Consider the following 22,114-nt stretch of genomic DNA (forward strand, 5'->3'; position numbering starts at 1 on the left):
TCATGCCAAACGTTTAAACACAGTACAATACGTGGCTGCTTCCTTGCTCGATACTCAGTATCCGGAGAACAGAGCACGGTCAAACAACTATAGGTTCATGACCATCACGCAGGCTCATATTTTTATTGATTCGAGTGCGTTGCCGTACGTGCAAAAAAAAGAAGAATTGTGACCTCAATCGTGACGTCATAGCACCGTGTCCTGTCATTGGTTTGGTAAATAAATGGCCATAACTTGGGAAGCACTTGTCCGATTAATATCAAACCTTGAAAAGGCACATACTCAGGTCCCCAGCAATATTCCTGGCAAGTTTCAATTAGATCGGACCAGTGGTTGTCAAGAATCAGCGGTCGCAGACAGACACACAGACAGACAGACAAGCCAGTAGGCGGACATGGGTAGTCGCCTACCCAATAGAACCTGACGCGATGGGCCCGTTCGATGGGGAATGACCTGAGGATTAAGCACAAGAAAATTCATGATTCTAGCTTCAAGGGTTAATGCTGCAGATTGTTTTTTCGTTAAAATACCCCCACATTTAGAGGTATTTCGGCCGTTGCTAGGCAACGGAGAGGTCCATAGCAACGGTTCTTTCTCACACAAAACTCGGACATACCATGAACCTACCATACCAGTTTCATGTATATCTGACTCATAGTCTATAAGATATAACGAACTTCGTTTTTTTATTGTTTTCGACCAGGGTTCATTCAAAGTCTATCTTTTCCGACAGTTTTCATAGGATCCGGCTGGAAATTTTTGACAATCTGGCTGAATGTACTGCTCACAGTCGCTCGTGGCCTGATTTTTGATTTTCGAAAAAATAATTTTTTTATCATTTTTCTAAAATTTCAAAGTCCCGTTGCTAGGCAACGGTGGTGTCCATAGCAACAGTTCTCATTTGCACACAACTTGGTCATGGTATGAACCTACCAACCAAGTTTCATCGAAATCGCCATTGTATTAACGGAGCACTGGACCGAACAGACAGACAGACAGACAGACAGACAGACAGACAGACAAACATATCAACGGAAAAACTGATAATAAGGGCAGAACAAATTTCAAAATTTTAAAAAATATATATATATATTTTTTCCGAATGGATTGACTACCCAACACACAAAGATTGCTGGAATTATAGATAGATACTTATCAGAGACGGCGTTCGTCATTTGGGGGGGGGCAGTGGGGCCCCCGTCAACCTGTTATAGCACCAGTACTGTATATCGATGTCCGTCTGTCTGTATGTCTGTCTGTCTGACGTCGATGTATTCGGTCATGTTACACAAATCTCAACCAATTAAACTTACCAACGGGACCACAGGTCAGATGGCAAAGGTTGTACCGACTTCACTTGGCCTCCTCACCAGGAATTCCCAAGGTGGAGGAACGTAAAATGATCGAGGTAAATGTGTACCGCGCAGCGCCACTCTCGGTGGTGGTGAGAGAAGGTATTGCGAGTGACGCTTCAGAACCCTCAATTGTTTCATGATTCACGAGTAAGAGGACTCCGTGTTGTTTTCACACTCGCTTAGCCTGCGTTGCTTTAGCCTTGATTGGGGGGGAAAAAAACCACAATTCGGAGCAATTCCCGTTTTTATGAGTTTGTTCGCGTTGGAAAGGTGTATATGCAGCAGCTCGAGCGTCGTTTCACGTTATCGTGCAGTTGTTCCAAGGATATCTCAGAATAATGATGATATATAACATGTTAATAATAATAATAATAATAATAATAATAATAATATTAAACATTACAATCTATCTCTAATTCCAGCAATCTCTGTGTGTCTGTCTGTCTGTGACCGCTGTTTCTCGACAACCACCGGTCCGATCTAATTGAAACTTGCCAGGTATATTACTGGGGACCTGTGGATGTGCCTTTTCAAGGTTTGATATTAATCGGACAAGAGGTTCCCAAGTTATGGCCATTTATTTACCAAACCAATGACAGGACACGGTGCTGCGTAGGCGTGGCCGTTGGGGAAGAGAGGTTACAACGTACGGACTTCCGGATAGTGATGACTTACTGTATTCTTTGTAGATTTTTTTTCTCGATTTCTCTACATTCTCGATATTCTCGATAAATTATTGAGGGATAAACATGCACGTACGGGCACGTACTAGTGTAAAAAATAATATCAATCGGCTTGCTATCGCTTGCCAAGCCAGCCGTTCCTTATCAACTATTTCATTGGAGTGTTTGTTTGAGTGCTTAAGCTGCATGGCGAGCGCTCTCCAAGCTGATTGGTAATGGAACACAGGTTAGCACGTATAACAAGCTGATAACAAGAGGCTGCAGAGTTTCGAGGGTTTTCAGAGCGATCTCATAATGCCGTGCCTGCCGCCATGTTGGCTCCATTCACTCCCCTGACAACAATTCACTTCCCTGACAACAATTCACTTCCCTGACAACTCCATTCACTTCCCTGCTTTTTAGGATTGCAGAAGGCGTTTATCAGGGCCAGGGGGGTGTGTTCCGCATCAACAGTGCAAATGGCCGCCCTCGTCGGATTCCAGAGGAGTTGGCTGACAACATATGCAGTCCACCGGCAATCATCTTTAAGAAGCAGTTGGACGAGGGAATACTTTCGGACGACTGGAAAAGGCTAGTGTACAATCCCGATCTTTAAGAAGGGAAATTGCCGACCACCAGAGAACTACAGGCCAATAAGCCGAACCTCGGTAGTCGGTAAAGCCACAGAATCCATTGTGAGGGATGCAGTGTTGCATCATGTCATCAGTAATAACACGTTCTCCATGAGGCACAGCATGGTTTTTCACCCGGAGAGTGCTCTGTTAGCAAGCGACTTGCTCGATTCAAAGTAATCAAACAAGCACTGCAACAGAACGGAGCACTTGGCACTGCTTAACAACATGGCGGTCTCCATGGAAACAATGCTATTGTTGCGGCATCATTTTGTCTTGACTTTTATAATACGTAAACATGCTTCAGCTTTATCGTGGGATTTCTGGGACCGGGTTGCCCAGAAGAAGACAAGGGGTTAGGCGGTTGCGGGTTGAATAAAGAGAATCAAGTCGGAATCCGAAGGTCTTGGACGTCTTTTTTTTTTCCACGCTAAGCTATCGTGGTGCAGTACGACTCAAACGAATGCTGTCTGTGATGTCATTTTCAGTTTTACTCGATCATCTTGTGTCAACTTCCCCAAACAACTTTATTGTCTTTGTAGCAGCTACGAGGAAGAAGAGATGAGGAAGAGATCGCCTTGACCTCATCAGCTCGTGGATGAATGCCATGTTCGATCAAATGACCCAAAAACTGTTGTGAGGACACCCCCAAACTGACGTTTGGCAGGAATTATGATGCCATACTGCGATAAACGAGTGAATATGAGCTGCAAATGCTGTTCATGCTCCTTGATCGTCTCGCTGGCTTTGAGCAGATCATCAATGTAGGCAAAACCGAAAGACAAACCCTGGATGACCTCATCGATGTACTGCTGAAAGGTTTGTGCTGCATTGCATAACCCAAAGGGCATGCGCACAAACTTGAAAAGGCCAACGGAGTTGTAATGGCTGTCTTGTGTACATCAGTCGGCTCTACTGGAATTTGATGGTACGCTCTCATTAAGTTAAGCTTGGAGAAAAGTTGCTTTCCCCGTAGTCGAGAAGTAAAATCCTGCAGTTGTGGTACGGGATAACAGTCCGTTACTGTGTTCCTCTTCAGCGTGCAGTAGTCACCACAGGGCCTGCAATCACCAGATGTCTTCTTCTGAACCGTATGTAAAGGCGAGGACCAGTTGCTGCTTGAAGGTCAAATTATACTCATCTCAAGCATATGGTCAAACTCTGCTCGAGAAATTGCATAACATTCTGTAACGACTGCAATCCAAGGTTTGAGCTTCACGAGTCTGAACGATCGTACAGGTCGGCTACCACTCAAATGGATCTTTGTCAGTTGGGGTCTGAGACTTCTGAGTGACGTCACAATGACCACATCAACAAAGTAACGTTTTTGAAACGTGTATTTCAAATAAACAGATACAAACTCAAATGAGGAAGTTCATCATTACATGCAAAGCAATATCCAACAATGATTCTCGTGTTGAGTTATTTCCACACAGTGTCCCTGTTCTTCCGGCTAAACTCATTGCGTGTTCACCTCGTTCACCAGGCCTGTTGAACGATCGTGTTGTTCTCTCTCCGATGCTGGCCCATCCAGGATGATTAAAGAGCTCAAACGAATTATTTCCTGATGCACAATCTTAATGAATCTTAATCAACCTGATTATAACCGGCTCCACGCGTTAACAACCGCTCTGAGCATTAACACCTCGTTCACTCATCAGAGTTAAATCGAGCACAGGGACGATGGATACAGACGGCTCATCACGTGTCACCCGTCTCTCTCTACACCTCCCTGTCATGGGTTTATATAGTATCACAGAACAATCCCGTGCCTTCCGGCAAAAGTGATTCTAGTCCAAACTGGAAGTTTCGTCTGAGAACGTTCCAGCATCGACACAAATCTCACCAGGCAGTTTACAGTACAATACTGCCATCTACAGTCAAAATTGTCTCATTACATCCAGCAGTTTATATTGCAATTTACCGATGTGTGCCACAGCAAACTGAAAACATGTAACCGTCAATTTTACTTGTTCATGTATGGGCATTTACTAATGCTTATTCACAAATACCACATCTATCTTTTTACTGCCACACAGAAAAGCGTGTTTTGATCTCCTAACATGTCTTGCATGAACCGGGGCAAACAAACGTGGTCGAAGCTTCCACAAGTGAGAAGTGATTATTCATAATGCATATGATGATCTGTAGTTAGCAGTTATGAGCTTGATTTGCATGATTTATTCAGCGAGGAAAATTAGCCTTGCTACGTTGGTAGCCTCAAACTAGGTAGGCCGTGCAGCTATTATTGTCAACACGACTGATTGTAAGGAAGTCAGTGGGACTGTGATTGCATTTGATTGTTTGGGACTGATGGTGGGTGGTATCAGGATCAATGAGAGTGGGGGGTGGGAATGAGGAGAGGGGGACCTCGCAGACTCAGAGCGGACGCTCGAACCACAATGACACGAAAAATACATTTTATGATCTTTAATAAGAATCAATGCAACACAAACATGTGATTAATTTCAAAATCAACACAAACATGTGATTCATTGATGGTTGTACCGAGAACACAATCATTTATCCGTTGGAAATTAAAAACAGACAAAGTTCTCGTGTGCACAAGATTTTAAAACCTACTCAAAAACATGACATGCAAGGAAAAATGTTTCAAGCTGTGAAGCTGAAAAGAATGTGATGGAAGGTAGATGTTTGTGGAGGGGTGGGTAATTGTGGAAGGTAGAGCGATACACTTTACCAAAACCCACAGGCTGGTGTATCACACCTAAGCTCCCAATAATAGAATTGATCAAATGGAGGCATATTTGTGTTGTGCATGATCGAGGCTTGTGGAATACACGACTTTTGAAATGACAAATGAATGCAAAATGAGGCCTTTTGTGCATGCGCTGTGTGTTTGCACTGATTCGGTTCTGCTCCCTGGACACTTATAACCAGCCATCGCTGGCCCGAAATGTGTAATGTACAGCTATTTCTATGTATCTGTACTACTCTTGCACCTCCCAATGAACAGGAGTATCTTTGGCTGACACTTCCCTTCGGCTACCACCTCTTGTTTGTCTCTGTGTTGTACCGATCTCTAAACAGTGACGATTCCATCTACATCTCTCTCAGAGAACATGGAGAAACTTTTAACCACTCATCCCAACTCTCTCTTCCTCATATGTAGTGATTTCAATTGTCACCATGCAACATGGCTGGGTGTGGGTATCTCTCTCTCTCTCCAGCCATGGTACATCAACAAAGGACTTCTGTGACTCCATTGGACTGACTCAATCTGTGAACTTTCCATCCTGGATTTCTCCAAATTGCAAATCCTCCACTCTGGACTTGGTGATGACAAACGTCATCACAAATGTCTCCTGCTCTTCCATTGTCCAATTGGTTCACCTGATCATATGTTTGTGAAAGTCAACATCTCTCTGGCTATTCTCAATGCCGGCAAGTTTGGCATTTCACTCAACCAGAGTGGCATGTACCTGTGGGACTGCAAGCAACCACCTCTCTTCAGGACTGGCCTTCAATATCTGCTGCCCTTGATGTTAACTCAGCCTGGGAATTCTTTCACAGAAAATATCAATATATATCTATCTATCTCTATCTCTATCTCTATCTCTATCTCTATCTCTATCTCTATCTCTATCTCTATCTCTATCTCTATCTCTATCTCTATCTCTATCTCTATCTCTATCTCTATCTCTATCTCTATCTCTATCTCTATCTCTCTCTCTCTCTCTCTCTCTCTCTCTCTCTCTCTCTCTCTCTCTCTCTCTCTCTCTCAGATTTGTCCCATTTGTTTTCAATCATCCTGCCACTCCTGCCAGAGAAACGGCCCTGATGTCATATCTGAGATTGAGGGTTTCTATCCATTGTTGTAAAAAAGAATGACTTGGTCTGAAACCCAATTGATGATCTGAAATCAGGTCGTTGGAGAAAAGGAAGGAGTTGATGTCAGATACAATGATAGATTCCATGACCTTGGTTATATTTGGAAGCAAGCTCATATGACTGTAGTTAAGAGGGTCAGTTTTTGCACCATATTTGTGCATTGTGGTGAGGTTGGCAAACTTCAGACCGAAACTGCCCCAGGGAGAATCATCAAGTGACCAGAGTAGCAAGAGGATGAGCAAGAAGGGGAAAGCAGGTTTTCAGTAAACATGCACTGCCACTGGACCTGTCGAAGAATTGAGATGGATGATTGCCAGAACCCTCTCCACCTTCTCAAGTGCATAAGACATAGTATCGAGGAGCAGTTGGGTATGAAAGGGTAGGGTAGAGGTGTATGGATTGAAGGGTTGAGTACACAAGATTTGGAAGGAAACACAGACTTGAGGTATTCGGTGTTCTCACGGAACGTCAGCTGCGGTGCCATTTGAAATGAGGGAAGGGATGGAAGGGGAGCACACATTAGAGACAGACTTGACAAGGAGACACCATGTCTTTGAAGGAGACAGGTTTGAGATTTCAGTCTTGTGGTTGGACAGATGTTGTTTTCTGGCTTTCCTGAGAGTGGACACACACTTCTTCTTGGCTTAGTGGAATGATCTGAGGTTGTCTTCAGTTGGATTTGTCTTCCAGGAAGAGAAGGCAAGTTCTTTTGAGACAACTGCCTCACCACAGTATTCTGTGTACCAGGGGTGAGAAGATGGGTGTGATAACTGCAACAGAGATGGTATGAATCTGTACATTAGGGAAAGGAAGCTTGTGTGGAAGGACTGTGAAGGACATGGTAATTTTCATTTCTATTATCGTAGTTCAGTTCTTCATAACCGGTGTGCCATGATAAAGTCCCTGATGAGCTGCGGTTCTTTCATAATTAGAGGAAAACAAGGAACATCAATGGAGCAGTATGACTGGGATGGTGATCCTTTTGCTTCATCTGCAGAGGTATCAGTCAAGGAGCTTCCTCTGAAGGTGCGAGAGTTAACTATCGACATCAGGAGTGACCGCACTCCCAAACTTCAGTTCAGTGAGGTTCCTCTGGGTGTATTTTGGCTTCAGTTTGAAAAAAAAATAAGAGCATCCAACCATCTGTGATCGTGCCATCCATGTATTGTCACCGTGTTCAGTGACATACCTTGGTGAAGTGAGCTTCTCAACATTGACATTTGTCAAGAACATCTGGAGGTCATGTCCAAAGAGACGGATCAGGAACTTCATGTCGCTCTTTAGCAGCGGAGAGCCGAACATTAAACACCTCTGTTCCTCAAGACAGGTACAGGTTTCTCAAAAATACCAAATTAAAGTTCAGGAATTCAATTTATCACTTGATTACTTCTGGGAACAGTTTTGGATTCACATAAATGATTTCCCCTGTCCTGTGATGTTTAATGACATATTTGGGAGAAATGTTTTGAAAAAGATTTCGTTAAAAATCTCCTTGAGGGCTGAATGGTAATGAGGATTTACTTTCATAATAAAAGTTTAAATTAATTTATATAATTGTTTGAAATATTTCATAAACCAGTTAAAGTATTTAAATGGTTTGAAATGTGCTAAGTTTGGTATGATTCGCTCATCCAGGTGGAAAAAGGTGATTTTACTCTTCCTTCCAATGGTGAGAGGATGATGAAACTACAACACACATTGACACATTGACATATGAGAAGCCTGGTGTTCGCTTTGTGGTTCGCATGGCTGGCTTGGGATCTTCGGGTCCTGATTTCGAGTCCTGTTTTTCCACTGAATTAACACCAGGTGGGGTTGACTCAGCCAGTCATCTTTCTGAGGTTGGTGAATTGAGTACCAGTGTATTGGTATAGGGGCATTGCACCAGTGGCACAGCTGTGCTTTAAGCTAATGATGCAACCTGGGAGGAGGAAGAGGAGGAGGAGGAGGATTTAAGGGGTAGTAGGTACGAGGTATTTGAGTAGTTGGATATTCCAGCCAGAGCAACCTTGGGAATTCATGTCCGGATTTTGGAGCTGGTCCATCAAGCAAACTTGTGATGCTCGGTCTTGCACGGGACCGAAGACTGTAAGCACGAACAGGTGATCTCCTCAACAGTGGCTTTGCACACAGCCTTGACGTTTTAACATCCAGCATTCCCAGGACTTCCTCTTTTCAGCTCCACTCGTGGTACCTTCCTTTCAAATATGAAGACTTTTTGTTATTTTCCCTCCTTTTCATCCTTCTTCCTGTATTTTATTTTGTTCTCTCCCTCATTCATCAGCTTCCCCTACTGACCCATAGCGTTTGTAAGTTATAATAATTGATTCTTGGTTCCTCTATTCCATCGTTTTTGTGTAAATGGGAATTTGCTGTTTATTTTTTTTTAACCAAGATGATGTTACTTGTTCACTTCTTTTGTGCAATTGAGCTTCGAATTCAATCAGTTTGAACATTCGGAGAACGAATGTTCATTTGGTCCACTTGGCCACCTGAGATCACCGGCATGATGTCACCTGCCCCCTGGAGGTTCCTGACAACATCTCATCTCTTTGTCAGGACCCACTCACTGACCATGGTAATAGATATGTGGATTCGTTTGACCCTGTAGAGTGTAGAGCATCATTTCCTGAGATGGGAGAGGGGTGGAGTTTCAAAAATAAAGAGCTCGTACTGCTCACTCATTCATCATATAATTTCTTTTTCTGCTTGCAGACTGCGAGCACATCCCAAGAGTATTTCATATACTCCACGGTTATTAACATGTGTAAATCTCACGAGAATTAACCATACATGTTGTGACAGTTTGAAGATATAAAACTTTGATAACTCCTGAAATCCTGACACATTTTGCTAATTTTTCATAATCGGTGGCTTGATCGCATTGTTCGAATTGCTTTTCCAGTTATTGCGGTTTTTTGGCAGCCATGTTGAGAAAGCCTACGCATCTGGCTATTGAGTAATTTATCATCTCTGGTGTGCTATGGGATTCGCATATTGTCACCTCGAGGCCTGCTACTTCCATGGCATGGCGCGCCATATCTTCACTCATCACAAACGCAAAACTAAACTTTTCTTTTCCCACACTGTAGAACTTTCCGCCCAACGTCATCACAGTCAGCAACAACCCCCCAGGCTTAAGTAGGTTCGCCAAATAAGCTACAGCATTTATAAACTCCTCTTCATCTGTGCACGCGGCTTCCAGGCAGAAAGAGCTCATTATGCAATCAAAAGGAGCTCGATCGGTGTCCAGCGGTGGATCATGGCGGACATCACAGTGCATCACTGCTCGGACACGTTTCCGCAGCTTTGCAGCCTTTTCTTCCCAGGATACCCTGCAGCAAAGACAGAATAAAATGTGAACGGGATGCAGGAAAGAGCAATTCTACCCTACGCAGCCTGTGCCACAGGCCGACCCAGGTAATCGTAGGACCACATGCATGGGAGTATGAGAAGGAGATGAGGCTCATGTAAATTCCTGGAGGAGGTGGATTTGAACGGGACCTTCAAGACTGACATACAAATTCTGGACACAAATATCGGGCCGGTCAAATATCTGGGACTTCACCAACATTGGGCCTTCCCACACCCCAGAAATGTGAATGCAAGTTTTTTTTTGTACGCACTGTCGAGGCTCGTACGAGAGCTCACACACAAAACGTACAACAAGGGGAATAGGAGACAAGAGGAGCAGGAGAGGGAAGGAAAAATCAGTGTGGAACAGAGACATGAGGAGATCTGTGGAAGGGAGAGGGATGGGGAGTAAACAAGATGGACACTACAGGGACTTTCAGGTCCTTACATGACAGGGCCTGGCCCATCCCCATTTCTTAGGGTTGCACATTCCAGGCACCCACCCGAAGGGACCGCCTTAGGTTAATCCAAGGTGACCGCCTTCTGGTGGATGACACCTCAGCACAACCCCGCCACACACCTCAGTGTATTTTGTGGAATGAAGTGTTTTGTGGTGGCTGGAGTGCAAATCCTGCCACCAACCTCCTTGGGAAGATAACCTACTGCAAGAGGACGTCTGCAGACGCAGTTGGCATCAGATATGGATGGCCGTTGCCCCACAAGGAGCTCCTCCGCCCTTTGGCAGGTTTTGTATTTAATGCTGCTGGGTGTCCATGTCCATACACCCTCCACACCAGGGAGACATGGTGGGCGGAGCTGTTATTAACCCCCAGTTACCCTAACCAACCCACCGTTCATTAACCCCCGGCCTCAACACTATACGCAGCCACTCCAGACCAGGTTGGTGAACACCTGGGACCAATCGATCATCCCAAATGAGACAGTGCACCAGAAATTTAAGGGACAATCTGTCAGTGGTGAGCTCCTCTTACAGACTGGGGGAGGGAGAGATGTAAGCAAAGTGAGTGGGGCGCAGATGCCAATAAAAGCACATAGGCAAAGGCGAGGATGGACCAATAGTGGAGTGTGAGGGATCTGGACACCGGACCATTGCAGGAACCATTGGCAGCACAAGCTCGATCGAGCCGGCGCAAATTGTGAGGGGGCACGGCACATAACCCCAGATTTGTTTTTCTCTTCCTCTCTCTTGACCTTCTCCCGATCTCTCTTTTCCTGGATGCAAGCGGCGCCAGCTACTGCTGAGTTGCAAAGTCACTATTAAGGTTTTGAGGGCGTGTCTGTCACGTAAGGGATAATGGGAATGTATACTTGCTGTATATACTTGTGAATATACCTGACATGGTTTCTCCCATTGTAAATACTTGCTGATTCCTGTGTACTGTTGTGGATTTTTTTTAACCCACCCCGTTGTGATCGTTGAAGGATTCTTCCTGGTTGATTGTGGAATCCTATTTAACTTCAGGCAGAGTTTAACGTTTGTCTGATTTGGTTATAAAATCCTGCATAAAACCCACCAACACTGATAACCGATGTCCACACAAGTCCTTCCTTGTGAAACAATTTATTTTCTAATTATCCACCATACACTTCTCACCCTTGTACAATGAACTTAAGAATCCCCATTTGTTGCAATATTATTTGGTTCTATTTCATTTATTCTTACTTTTAGTTAACAGTTAAACCAACCCGATTCAATTCACTTCCACATTACATCAGAGAGTTTTATTCTAACTTGGTACTTGGTCAGTCCCAAGGAGTACAAGCCACTGAGATGCTATACTTCCTCAGGTACTTGCACGAAAACAATTTTACATTTCAAAGCATTTTATACTTTCATAAGAGAGTGGTGGGGGCTACCAACCCAGACTGCAGACGTGTCCTCGAGGCGAGAAGCCACTACGTACATTTCGAGGAAAATGTTCGCTGTTATCAGCCCAGGTCACACCGCTCCAGACCAAGACATTTATCAACATTTAGGGCAAAAGTCTCTTTGGCCAAAAAGGACAGCCAATTCAACTTATAGCATAAAACTTGCATTTCTAAAACCCCATTTGTTACAATTTAGAATACATTATAATTTTTTCCTCCACAGTACCAAAAAGCCCTTTCCTGAAGAAACTGTGTCCTGATTTATTCTGTGAGTTCTGAATACAGCATAGGATAACAGAGGGCTAATCAGGCTTGGTAAGTGCTCGAAGTAGTGACGTAACTTGTGGTCCTCCACCCTTTGGCAGGTTTTGTGGTCCCGCTCGGCTTACTACTTATGATTACTTACATAATCGTCAGCATGGTAACCATTCAAACTCAGCTTTTTTCATATAATCGTTACACGACGTTCGGTGTGGGACCCAGGAAGGAGTTATTGGGTGACTGAAGATCGTGGTCTTTTAAAGACACACCATCCTCTTGGAGTTATCTGAGGATGTCCATCACAGCAGGGAAATTATTCCTCAGGGTTAATAAATTGTCACTTCTGGTTGTTGACACACGGCGGCGTAAACTCCAAGGCCAGATCAAGACAAGCGTTTTGTGTGTGTCGTTTTGCATATTTTATTGTCGAGATTTACAGCAGGGGTTGTGGGTTTTGTATTTATAAAGGTTGTTGTTTTGTTCGCAACGGTTTTAGCGGGTATTTGTATTAGTTTGTTGGAAGAAGCAGGATGAAGCCTCGTGTGTAAGTTGAGCATTTCATTCAGTTGGGGCCTTGGGAATATGGTGGTGAAAAGGGTGTAAATAGAGAGTGAAGACATTAAATGGCCATAAATTCAATGAAAGGTCTTCACAGCATCAGGACTTACTGGTTTCCCTCGACTTTGCAAACAAATTTGATGATGTGATTCCAGTCGAAGGCATCTGGAGAAGCGTCGAGCCAGCATTGCAACTGCTGCCGGTTTTGCTCGATGTAATCGGACAGGTAGATCTCTTTGAAGTTCTCACAGGCGCTCAGGACCTGGAAGATGGTGGGACCCGATCCAATGTCCAGCAAACGCTGTCCACGTACACCTTGAACGACAAGGATGACGATACTTTAGAAAGACTACACCTGTGTAATCAACACTGCACATCTACTCATACCATTTGGTCCAGTACCCTGTTTTCATTTGGCGCATCTTGTCTGCACAATATCAACATCACATTCATTCAATGTTTCAGTTTATTTACTTGATTTTATTGGGAGGGGATTGAGATTAGGAGGATGAGGAGGAAGGGGAGGGGTGCATGATAGAGGAGTAAGAAGAGGGGGTGGGGGGGGAGTAGGAAGAGGTCGTGGGATAGGAGTGATAGGGGGAAGAGAAGGTGGAGGAGGATGAGGGAGAAGGAGGGAGGAGGAGCACGATGGAGGAGGACAGTGGGGCACAAAGACATCACTAGGATGTTTATTTATTTAGTTTTTAGACACAGTAATTGGAGGGTGAGGAATGAATAAACACAGGCAGCACATTCACCTGTTGATAAGACCCTCTCCCAAACATCATAATCATGACACAGGTATACAATCACCTTTCCATACTTAAGCTACCTACCAGTCCTACCAATGCCCATATATCCCTCTCTCTCCAATGCTTACAAGTCCCTATCTAATTCCATTCTAAACCGTTCTACTGTTTCTGCTGCACTACCTTTACATAGAGACTATTCCATACACTCTCTCCTGCCTATCCAGGGAGAACATTCCAAGCATTCACTCTCTCTAAGTGAAATTTTACCATCTAATGTCCAATCGCAATTCACGTAAAAGTACACTTATGTCTCGTAATGTTTTCGACCGGTGTGGTTTTTCAGTTTGTGTACAAACTCCTCCACTATTATTTAATGACTCTAGAAATGACAACAGAACTGAATTTCAATCAAAAACAAAGGCAGAACCATTGCCATAACACCTGGCAATATTGATTTTTGAAATCCATGCTCGGTTTCCGTAAAAAAATGTTTGTACAAATAATAAGTGTGACTTTGGAATTTGATCTGAGTGTACCTTCACTACCGTTGCCACTGTAGGGGGTTGATTATCTCGAAAAGGAACAAGCTGGTGCATGTGGGGGAAAAATTGAAATGCAAACAAATCACATGATTGCGTACAATTCCACATCCCACGGACACAAGCTCCATCTCATCACTCTGTGATTTTTGTTTTTCATTCCAGATATGAATGAAAGTCAAAGGATTGTGATCTGTGACAACTACCTCGGCCTCCATTCCATACAAGGGATCCACACTTTTTTGCAATTTGTAAATATGTTCCCTTTCCCTAGTGGCCTAACTGGAATTTTTACGTCTACCACCGAAGGCGGCAACCAAAAGTGAACGGAGGTTGTGTTTTTACCCCTGTCCGCCTGTTTGTCTGTCTGTGAGCAGAATATCTCAAAGAAGTTGTCGATGGATTTAGACGAAATTTGGTGGACAGGTTGGGTGTGTGACAAGGATGAATTGATTCGATTTTGGTGAAGATCCCAATCCGGATACAGGTACGAGAATCTTAAAAGTGTTTCTTCACCATTTTCTTCACCTTTTTGAGAGAGCACGATTTCTCAAAAAGTTGTAGACGATTTATGACAAAACTTGGTGGATGAGTAGGTTAGGTGACAGGAACAAGCTGATCTGATTTTGGTCCAGATCCAGATCCGGCCTATCAGTGGGATACAAAACATAAACTGCTCAGCTTGGTGGAGGTATGCGCTCTGCTGAGTGACATTCCAGTTTGATCATGTATCATCCCAGAAACACTCCTCCACTTACTCCACCTCTCCCCCCTCTCTTTCTATCCACCTTTTCCTCAACCTCTTCTTCTCTCAACCTCTTTCTCAACCTCTTCCTGTCTCTCCACCTCTCTCTCTCTCAACCTCTTCCTCTCAAGCTCCCCCCTCTCTCTCAACCTCACAGATTTCCTCTCCTGTCGCTATCTCTCTCCTCTCACTATGTCTCTCTGAAAGGACCATCTGGAAAAACCTCCATCTACATTCACAAGAATCCTCTTGAAGAAGTCCTTTCATTCAAGCTTCTGTGGTCTCACAATCTGCCATGATCTTTCCTGGGAAAGCCACATTTCCAACCTGGCCTCCATAGCCAGTTGCTGACTGAGCATCCTCCGTCGTGCAACGTCCTTCCTCGGCACACTTGAGCTGCTGACCACATACAAAGCTTTGGTCCTCAGCTTGATAGAGTGCTGCTCTCCCCTCTGGGCTGGTCCTCCCACCTCTCACTTTTCTCGGCTTCACGCTGTGGAAACCAAGGCATTTCAGATCATTGGTATCTCCCGCAATGAGGCTGAGTCTTTGGGTCTCGCACTCTCTCACCGCAGGCAGGTCGGTGGTCTTTCTGTCTTCTACCATCTCCTCTCTGGTCTCGCCCCCCCCCCTGCTCTGTCTGAGATATGTCCCAACCATATTTCTGCAGAGCGCTCCAGGTCCGCCAAACGACCCCCTTCTGGTAAAACTACCAAAATCACGAATCACTGCTCACCTTCACTCTTTCGTTCCTCTTTTTTCCCGCCTTTGGAATAAACTCCCTCACTCTCTTCAATCCCACTCTTCCCTCCAATTCTTCAAAACAGCTGTTCACCACCATATCTTATCTTCCCCCATCCAAAACTACGATCTTTTCTCTCTCTGTCTCTCTCGCTCTCTCTTCCACCTCCAAAATAGAACCCAGATACATGAATTTTCACACTGACATTAACTCTCTCCCTGCCATAAGCTGATTATCCACATCTTCGAAAACCCAAATATTCACTCTTTCATTCTCTCTTTCTCACCATTACCTCTGTTTTCCCCCACATTTATCCTCATTGCCCTACTTTCCAGCCAAACAACTATTGTATTCTGAAGTCCCTCTTCAGATTCTGACATCACCAAATCATCTGCAAACGACATTTCCTCAGATCACCTGTCTTCTTTCTTCCTTGCTCAACATATCCATAAATCGCCATCAAAAACAGGAAAGGAGGAAGAGCTGACCTGAGATGTAAACCTATCTTTGTCGGAAACATCTCTGAGCAACCATTCCTCGTTATGATTTACACCTACAAGCTGAAGAATGCCAAAGTTGTAACAGTGATGACAAAGAACCTCACAGAGATCTTAAAAACCATCGTTGAGAATATTACTACAAACGAACTGCAGATGGAAGCCGTCCGGGGCTCAGTAACGATCCTGAAGAGAGTCCTCGGCACAAAACTTTGAAAACAGAAAACTTCACAGCTTGGTCCATGAATCGTGACCCCTTACTGAAATGAAGGTGGATATTTTTAGCCCACCCTGGGAGGACTACATTCCACATTCTGAAACCCACATATGTAAACACACACACACACGCACACATTGCCTTTGACTAGCATAGATGTAAACTCGCATAGATGTAAAAATATAGAAAAAGCCTTGAATGAGTTGGTGTGTCCAAACTTTTTGACTGGTACTGCAACTGGTACTGTTTGTATATATATATATATATATATATATATATATATATATATATATATATATATATATATATATATATATATATATATATATATATTGTTGTGGTTGACCAAATTCGCAAACCACCATTCAGGTCCCTTAGGTGAGATATCTCGGTAAGTATATGTGTAGTTAGGCCCAAACCCGTTGTCTAGAGGGAATAAATGTCATTCATGAGGGCTGCGACTCTTCAGGATAGCCGTTTTTCTTTTACTATCTTTATTTTGGACCAGCCGCCATTATTACCACCACCAACCACGTCTCAACAGCCATCACAACAACAACAACCACCAACCACAACGCCGCTTCACCACAACCGCCATGACCTTTACCGTCACAACTCGCCACCATCGCATCACCGTCATCTCGCGCCACTCGTGGGCACCGATGCTGGACTCATGTAGGGCGCGCACCGAGCAGCGTGTTCAAAAGCATCGCGGACTTACCGCAGAAAAACGGATCAAAAACGACTCACGCCCACTTTTGTTCCGTCCAATCGGTGAGCGAGGGGCGGTTTGGCCCCGCCTCCAGGGCGTTGGAGGGCGGTCGCTATATGCAAATTCATGGATCAAAAAGCATTCACGCCCACTTTTCCTCGGGCCAATGGGGAGCGAGGTGAAAGGTCGGAGGCAGAGGGTCAAAGATGAAAGAGCGAAGCCACGGGGCTTATAAAAACGACTGCGTTCGTCAGACGAGTTGAGTTGGAAGCGGAGGAGCAGTTGAGTTGAAGTGGCAGTTCGCAGTTGGGAGTTCGCGGAGTCGGAGTGAAGAGGACGGAGCTGTGGAGAGGCGGCGGCGGAGAAAGCGGTTGAGGGGGTGCTCGCGTCGGATTCGGGGAACTGCGAAGGGAGAGGCCGGCGGCGCGACCGAGGTCGTGGTGGAGACGCTCGTCGCGGGACCCAAGATTTTGTGAAATCCTCCTTTCCCCGAGCATCAGCAACCCCCTCCTGTTTCCCCCCGCGCTGAGATAGTGCGACAAAGGGGGCCCCTTTTCCCACCCCCTACCAGACACTGTCCGCGAGGCCCGCGGAGTTGAGGCACCACCGCCGCTCCGCGTCTCATCATCAGACGGGTAGGCCCGACACGGTCTCGGCCCCAGGCCCGCCTACCCCCTCATCCTGGAGGGTGGTTCTCCTTTCTTTTGCTTTGGGAATATGTGTTGTCGGCGCCGTCTGTGAAGTAAAATTGTATAAGTGTTGCCGAGTACCCGGTAGTCGGATAGATCTGCATTGTTGCATTTGCTTTTTGTCTTCTTCTTTTACATATGCTTTTGGTGGAATTGTATATGTGTGCTTCCCGTGTGCCGCGAAATAAATGTGCTTATTGTTGAACTGTTTTCCCGCTTCGCTTCGTCATTTCTTTCATTGAATCCCCATCTTGCTTCACGTAAAGGGTTGGTCGTGGGCGAAGACGCCCGATAATTAATCGAACCGTCGAGGCCGACGAATAACACCGCTCGGTTATCCCGATAGTACGGAACGGGTCGCTTAAGTGGCCCGTGTCCAAAGTCGACCTGCGGCGAGGTGCGATCGCCCGGTCTACCCTCCGTGTGGGTACTTAGGTAGGTCGAATTTGGCGAGCAACCCTATCCCACGCGGGGGCCGATTGGCTCGATCGCGGTGAGACCGAAAGGTCCACCCGTGACTGGTTCCCGGCGTTAGTCCGAGAGGGTCACGACTGGATTGTCCGTCCGGTGGGCGACGTGCTGCGATTCGAGTTACGTGGCCGTTCGCACGCCGGCGGGCGCGAATCCGCAACACTGGTGTCAGGTCGTGCGATATAAACTCATCGCCCTCCTCGCAGCACTGGTAACGGAGAACGGGAAAACGGGCTGTCCTGTCTCCAATTAAATTCACGGGAATCGGTCCAGGGGTGAGAGGAGCGACCCCCGATTCCCTCCAAATTACGAGCGAGCTAAATTAGCCCTTTAAGAGAAGCAAGATGGCGTCTCAAGGCGAGCGGGAGCCGGAAATAGAAATGGATGTAGAATGTGTAGAATCCATGGCTCAGGATGAAATCCCCGTGCAGGAAATGTTGATTGAACAGGAAAACGAACTCGCCCAACTGAACCCAGAGCCCGAAATGGGTGCGGCAGCGGCCGCGGTGTATGACACCTCCCCTCCCCCTCTCCACCAAAACACTTCCCCAACCCTTGCCGAAACGGCTCACTCAAGCGCACCCGACATGGCCCAGCTATGCGCCATGCTAGCGGAAATGACAGCGAAGATAAATGCGAACATGAACGAAAGGATGGATACAAATACAAATGAAATGAAAAACGAAATGAACAAGCAAATAAACGGAATGGAAGCAAACATGAAGGAGGAAATGAAAGAGCTACGGGGTGAGACGCAGAACATGGGCCGAAGCCTGCAGGCGGGCATGAAGGCAGTGAGCAGGGAACTCAAAATGGCGACTCCACGTGTAGGAACGAACAAGCTGGGAGGGGGTACAACGGCTGTCGGGCCCGCGGTGGAGACGGGTAAAAAAATAATTCGGGGGACGTGTTGGGCGAGGGTCGTGACTGTGACCGAAAGGGAAAAATTAAATGGGGAGACCAAAACGTGTGAGACGAGACACGAGGTGACGACAAGGGAAATAATAGTTGAGACAAGGGAGGTAAAGGGTGAAGAGGTGACCGAGTTGGCAGAGACACGGGAGATGGGAACGATAGAGGGAAGACTGCACGATGAAGACGGGGTAAGTGACGCACACACACACACACGGAGGTAGTGGAGGACAATGGGGGTGAGCTGGTGGACTGGGTGGAGGCCCGGTGCCAGCAGCTGGATGGCCTCCTCCAGGAACGAGGGGAGGGATTATGCCCCCTTGAGGCGAGTCACGACCAGGTGAGTTCGGTCGTGCTTTGCGAGGTTGGGGGACGAGTGCTGTGGACGGGTGCACGGAGAGCTTGGGGGGTATAGAGGCCCCGGAGACCCTTGTGGGGACACGAATCCCCAGTGTGGTTGTCCCTGTGTGTGTGATGCAAGGTGTGAGTGCGTCCCCGTGTGTGGAAGCGACCCCGTGTGTGAGTGGTGTGGTGGCGATGGTGCCAGAGTACGTGCTTCCCAGCACGCCGTGTGTGGATGAGGCACCGTGTGTGGAAGAGGCACGGAGTGTGGATGAGGCACCGCGGGTGAGTTTCCCCGCGTGTGTGGGTGAGGCACCGTGTGTGAGTGAGGCCGTGTGTGTGGATGAAACGGCCAGTGTGGATGAGGAACCGCAGGTGAGTGCCCCCGTGTGTGTGAGTGAGGCACGGTGTGTGGATGAGGCACCGCGAGTGAATGGAGCACCACGTGTAAGTGGTATGGTTTGTGTGAGGAAAATGGCACGAGTGAAAATCCCGATAGTACGGAACGGGTCGCTTAAGTGGCCCGTGTCCGAAGTCGACCTGCGGCGAGGTGCGATCGCCCGGTCTACCCTCCATGTGGGTACTTAGGTAGGTCGAATTTGGCGAGCAACCCTATCCCACGCGGGGGCCGATTGGCTCGATCGCGGTGAGACCGAAAGGTCCACCCGTGACTGGTTCCCGGCGTTAGTCCGAGAGGGTCACGACTGGATTGTCCGTCCGGTGGGCGACGTGCCGCGATTCGAGTTACGTGGCCGTTCGCACGCCGGCGGGCGCGAATCCGCAACAATATATATATATATATATATATATATATATATATATATATATATATATATATATATTGTTATGGTGCCGTTAGGAATGGCGGTGATGCGATGATGTGGGAGCGAGTTGTGAAGGTAAAGGTCGTGGCTGTTGGCATTGTTGTTGTCCGAGGGTTGGAGCGTGGTTGCAGTTGGTGACGATGGCTGGTGTGGTGGTTGTTGTGTGATGGCGGTTGAGACGTGGTTGGTTCAAAATAAAGATAGAACAGAAAAACGGCTATCTCAAAGCATCGCAGCCCGGATGAATCACATAAATTCCCTCTATACAACGGGTTTGGGGCTAACTACACATGCACTTAGAGATATCTCACCTCCGGGCCCTTCATAGTGTAATGCGAATTTCCACAGCCGTAACAATATATATATATATATATATATATATATATATATATATATATATATATATGTATAAAATTAATTGACACCTCCCACACTTTTCCAACTGAAGAAGCTGTATAAAGCAACCCAAGAAGGCCGACACAAGGTAAGTGCTAATGCTGTTTCGAACCCTTCCCAGAGTTCCTGAAAACTATAAAGACGTTCACACATAGTGCACACATGAGAATCCCAATGCTACACACCTCCTCAGCTACCGGACTGGTTTCATCACTTATTGGCGAATCATCAGCAATGGCGTAGACAGCAATGCATACCAATGAGGCTCCCAAGCATGTACCACGTGCAAACATCAAAAGCAGTCAATATATAAATAAAGAAAGACCCGCCCCACATCTCTCACCTGTGAATGGAGGGAATAACCAATCAGCTCTCACCTAATCAACTAAACCCCGGTCACACACAGTGTGTCATAGGATTCACACACAACCACCTAACCCTAACAGCTTATGAATTCAGTGACCTGCTTTCCAAGCCCTGTTAAAATTTCAAGTCAATCAGATGAAAATTGAGGATTTTAGAAAAATTGGCCCAAATTGGCCCTTTGGCCTATGTTGACCTTTTGGCCGATGGTGACCTCAACAATAATTGGTGGTTGGATTCATTGAGCTGATATGCACAGCCTGTCCAAATTTCAAGTCAATCGGATGAAAATTGATGATTTTAGAAGTTCAACAATGTTGTCGTCCTTTTGACCGCAAAATCAATCGGCTTCTCGCTTATGACCAACTCCACCTGTGAATATGCTTAAGGTGTGTTTTGAATCTCCTGCTGTACACTTCGTACACTTTATCCTGTCTCTGCTCAAGAACGAAGACAGCATGTGTTGTTCCCATATCCATTCCGTAAACCCAAATTGCATCCAAGAAATCCCCACCAACTCTCTTAGCCGACCATTCAACACCTTTTCTAATCCTTGAGAATCTGCTTCATCAACTAAATACTCTTGTAGTTACTGCGCTTTGTAAAATCCCCATTATTCTTGTATATAGCTACAAAGTATTAAACTCATTAAATCAGCCACTACACCTTGAACCTGCAGTACACCACGTTAACACACATATGAAAAATATTGACGTAAACACAGGTAGGTTACAACGGTCCAACCTTGCGAGAAAACCTTGTGATAAAAGCGAATGACACACTCGATCACAGCGCCCACATGTCCCTCAAGGTTGGTGTAATACATCTTGTTGTAGTCCTTCGCATTGAAATACTTGTGATAGTCTTGCCCTGGTTCTCGAACTGGTAACAGGTCTTTGCCCTTCTCCACAACCTCCTCCTGGCTCTCCATCTTCACCACTGGCGATGTGCGTGAAACGACTTCACTTATCTTGTGTCGTTCAACTTTGTATTTGTTCTTGTTCTCAGCACGAGGGGCCATGAGGCTAAAAACATCACTGGTTGTGGATCTGGGGGAGGGGAGTGGGGTGAAGTCTGACCACTCCTCCTCTCTACATTCCTGATGTAGCAGCAAATGTAGAACATGCACGTGAGGCCGCAAAACAGCTGAGAACGTGCGGCTGTTGAGCTTCTAGAGAGAGGAATCCCATTACCCGGGCCTTACCCATTCCCCCCAGCCCCTCTTTTGCTTCCCCCCTCCCATCCTCCCCTACTCCTCCTGGCTCCTCTATGACCCTTCCACTATCATTAACCTTCAAATAAATTTGGAACTTCTTCCAAAGATATCTTGGTCACGAATCTCATTGGTG

At 45.9% G+C, this 22,114-nt stretch overlaps 1 protein-coding gene across 1 annotated transcript; it reads right to left on the reverse strand.

Moving 5' to 3' along the window:
• Positions 1-9,177: 9,177 nt before the first annotated feature.
• LOC147010123 (indolethylamine N-methyltransferase-like) lies at positions 9,178-21,828 on the reverse strand. Its single transcript, XM_085863405.1, has 3 exons — positions 21,510-21,828; positions 12,675-12,879; positions 9,178-9,836 (listed from the first exon to the last, which is right to left on the reverse strand). The coding sequence occupies exons 1-3, from the start codon at positions 21,784-21,786 to the stop codon at positions 9,407-9,409; spliced, it is 912 nt and encodes a 303-aa protein (XP_085719531.1). The 5' UTR covers positions 21,787-21,828; the 3' UTR covers positions 9,178-9,406.
• Between the last annotated feature and the right edge of the window lie 286 nt (positions 21,829-22,114).

Source organism: Eptatretus burgeri, chromosome 17, assembly GCF_056783735.1.
Source record: "Eptatretus burgeri isolate ZD-2024b chromosome 17, Ebu_testis_v1, whole genome shotgun sequence".
Classification (NCBI taxonomy): domain Eukaryota; kingdom Metazoa; phylum Chordata; class Myxini; order Myxiniformes; family Myxinidae; genus Eptatretus; species Eptatretus burgeri.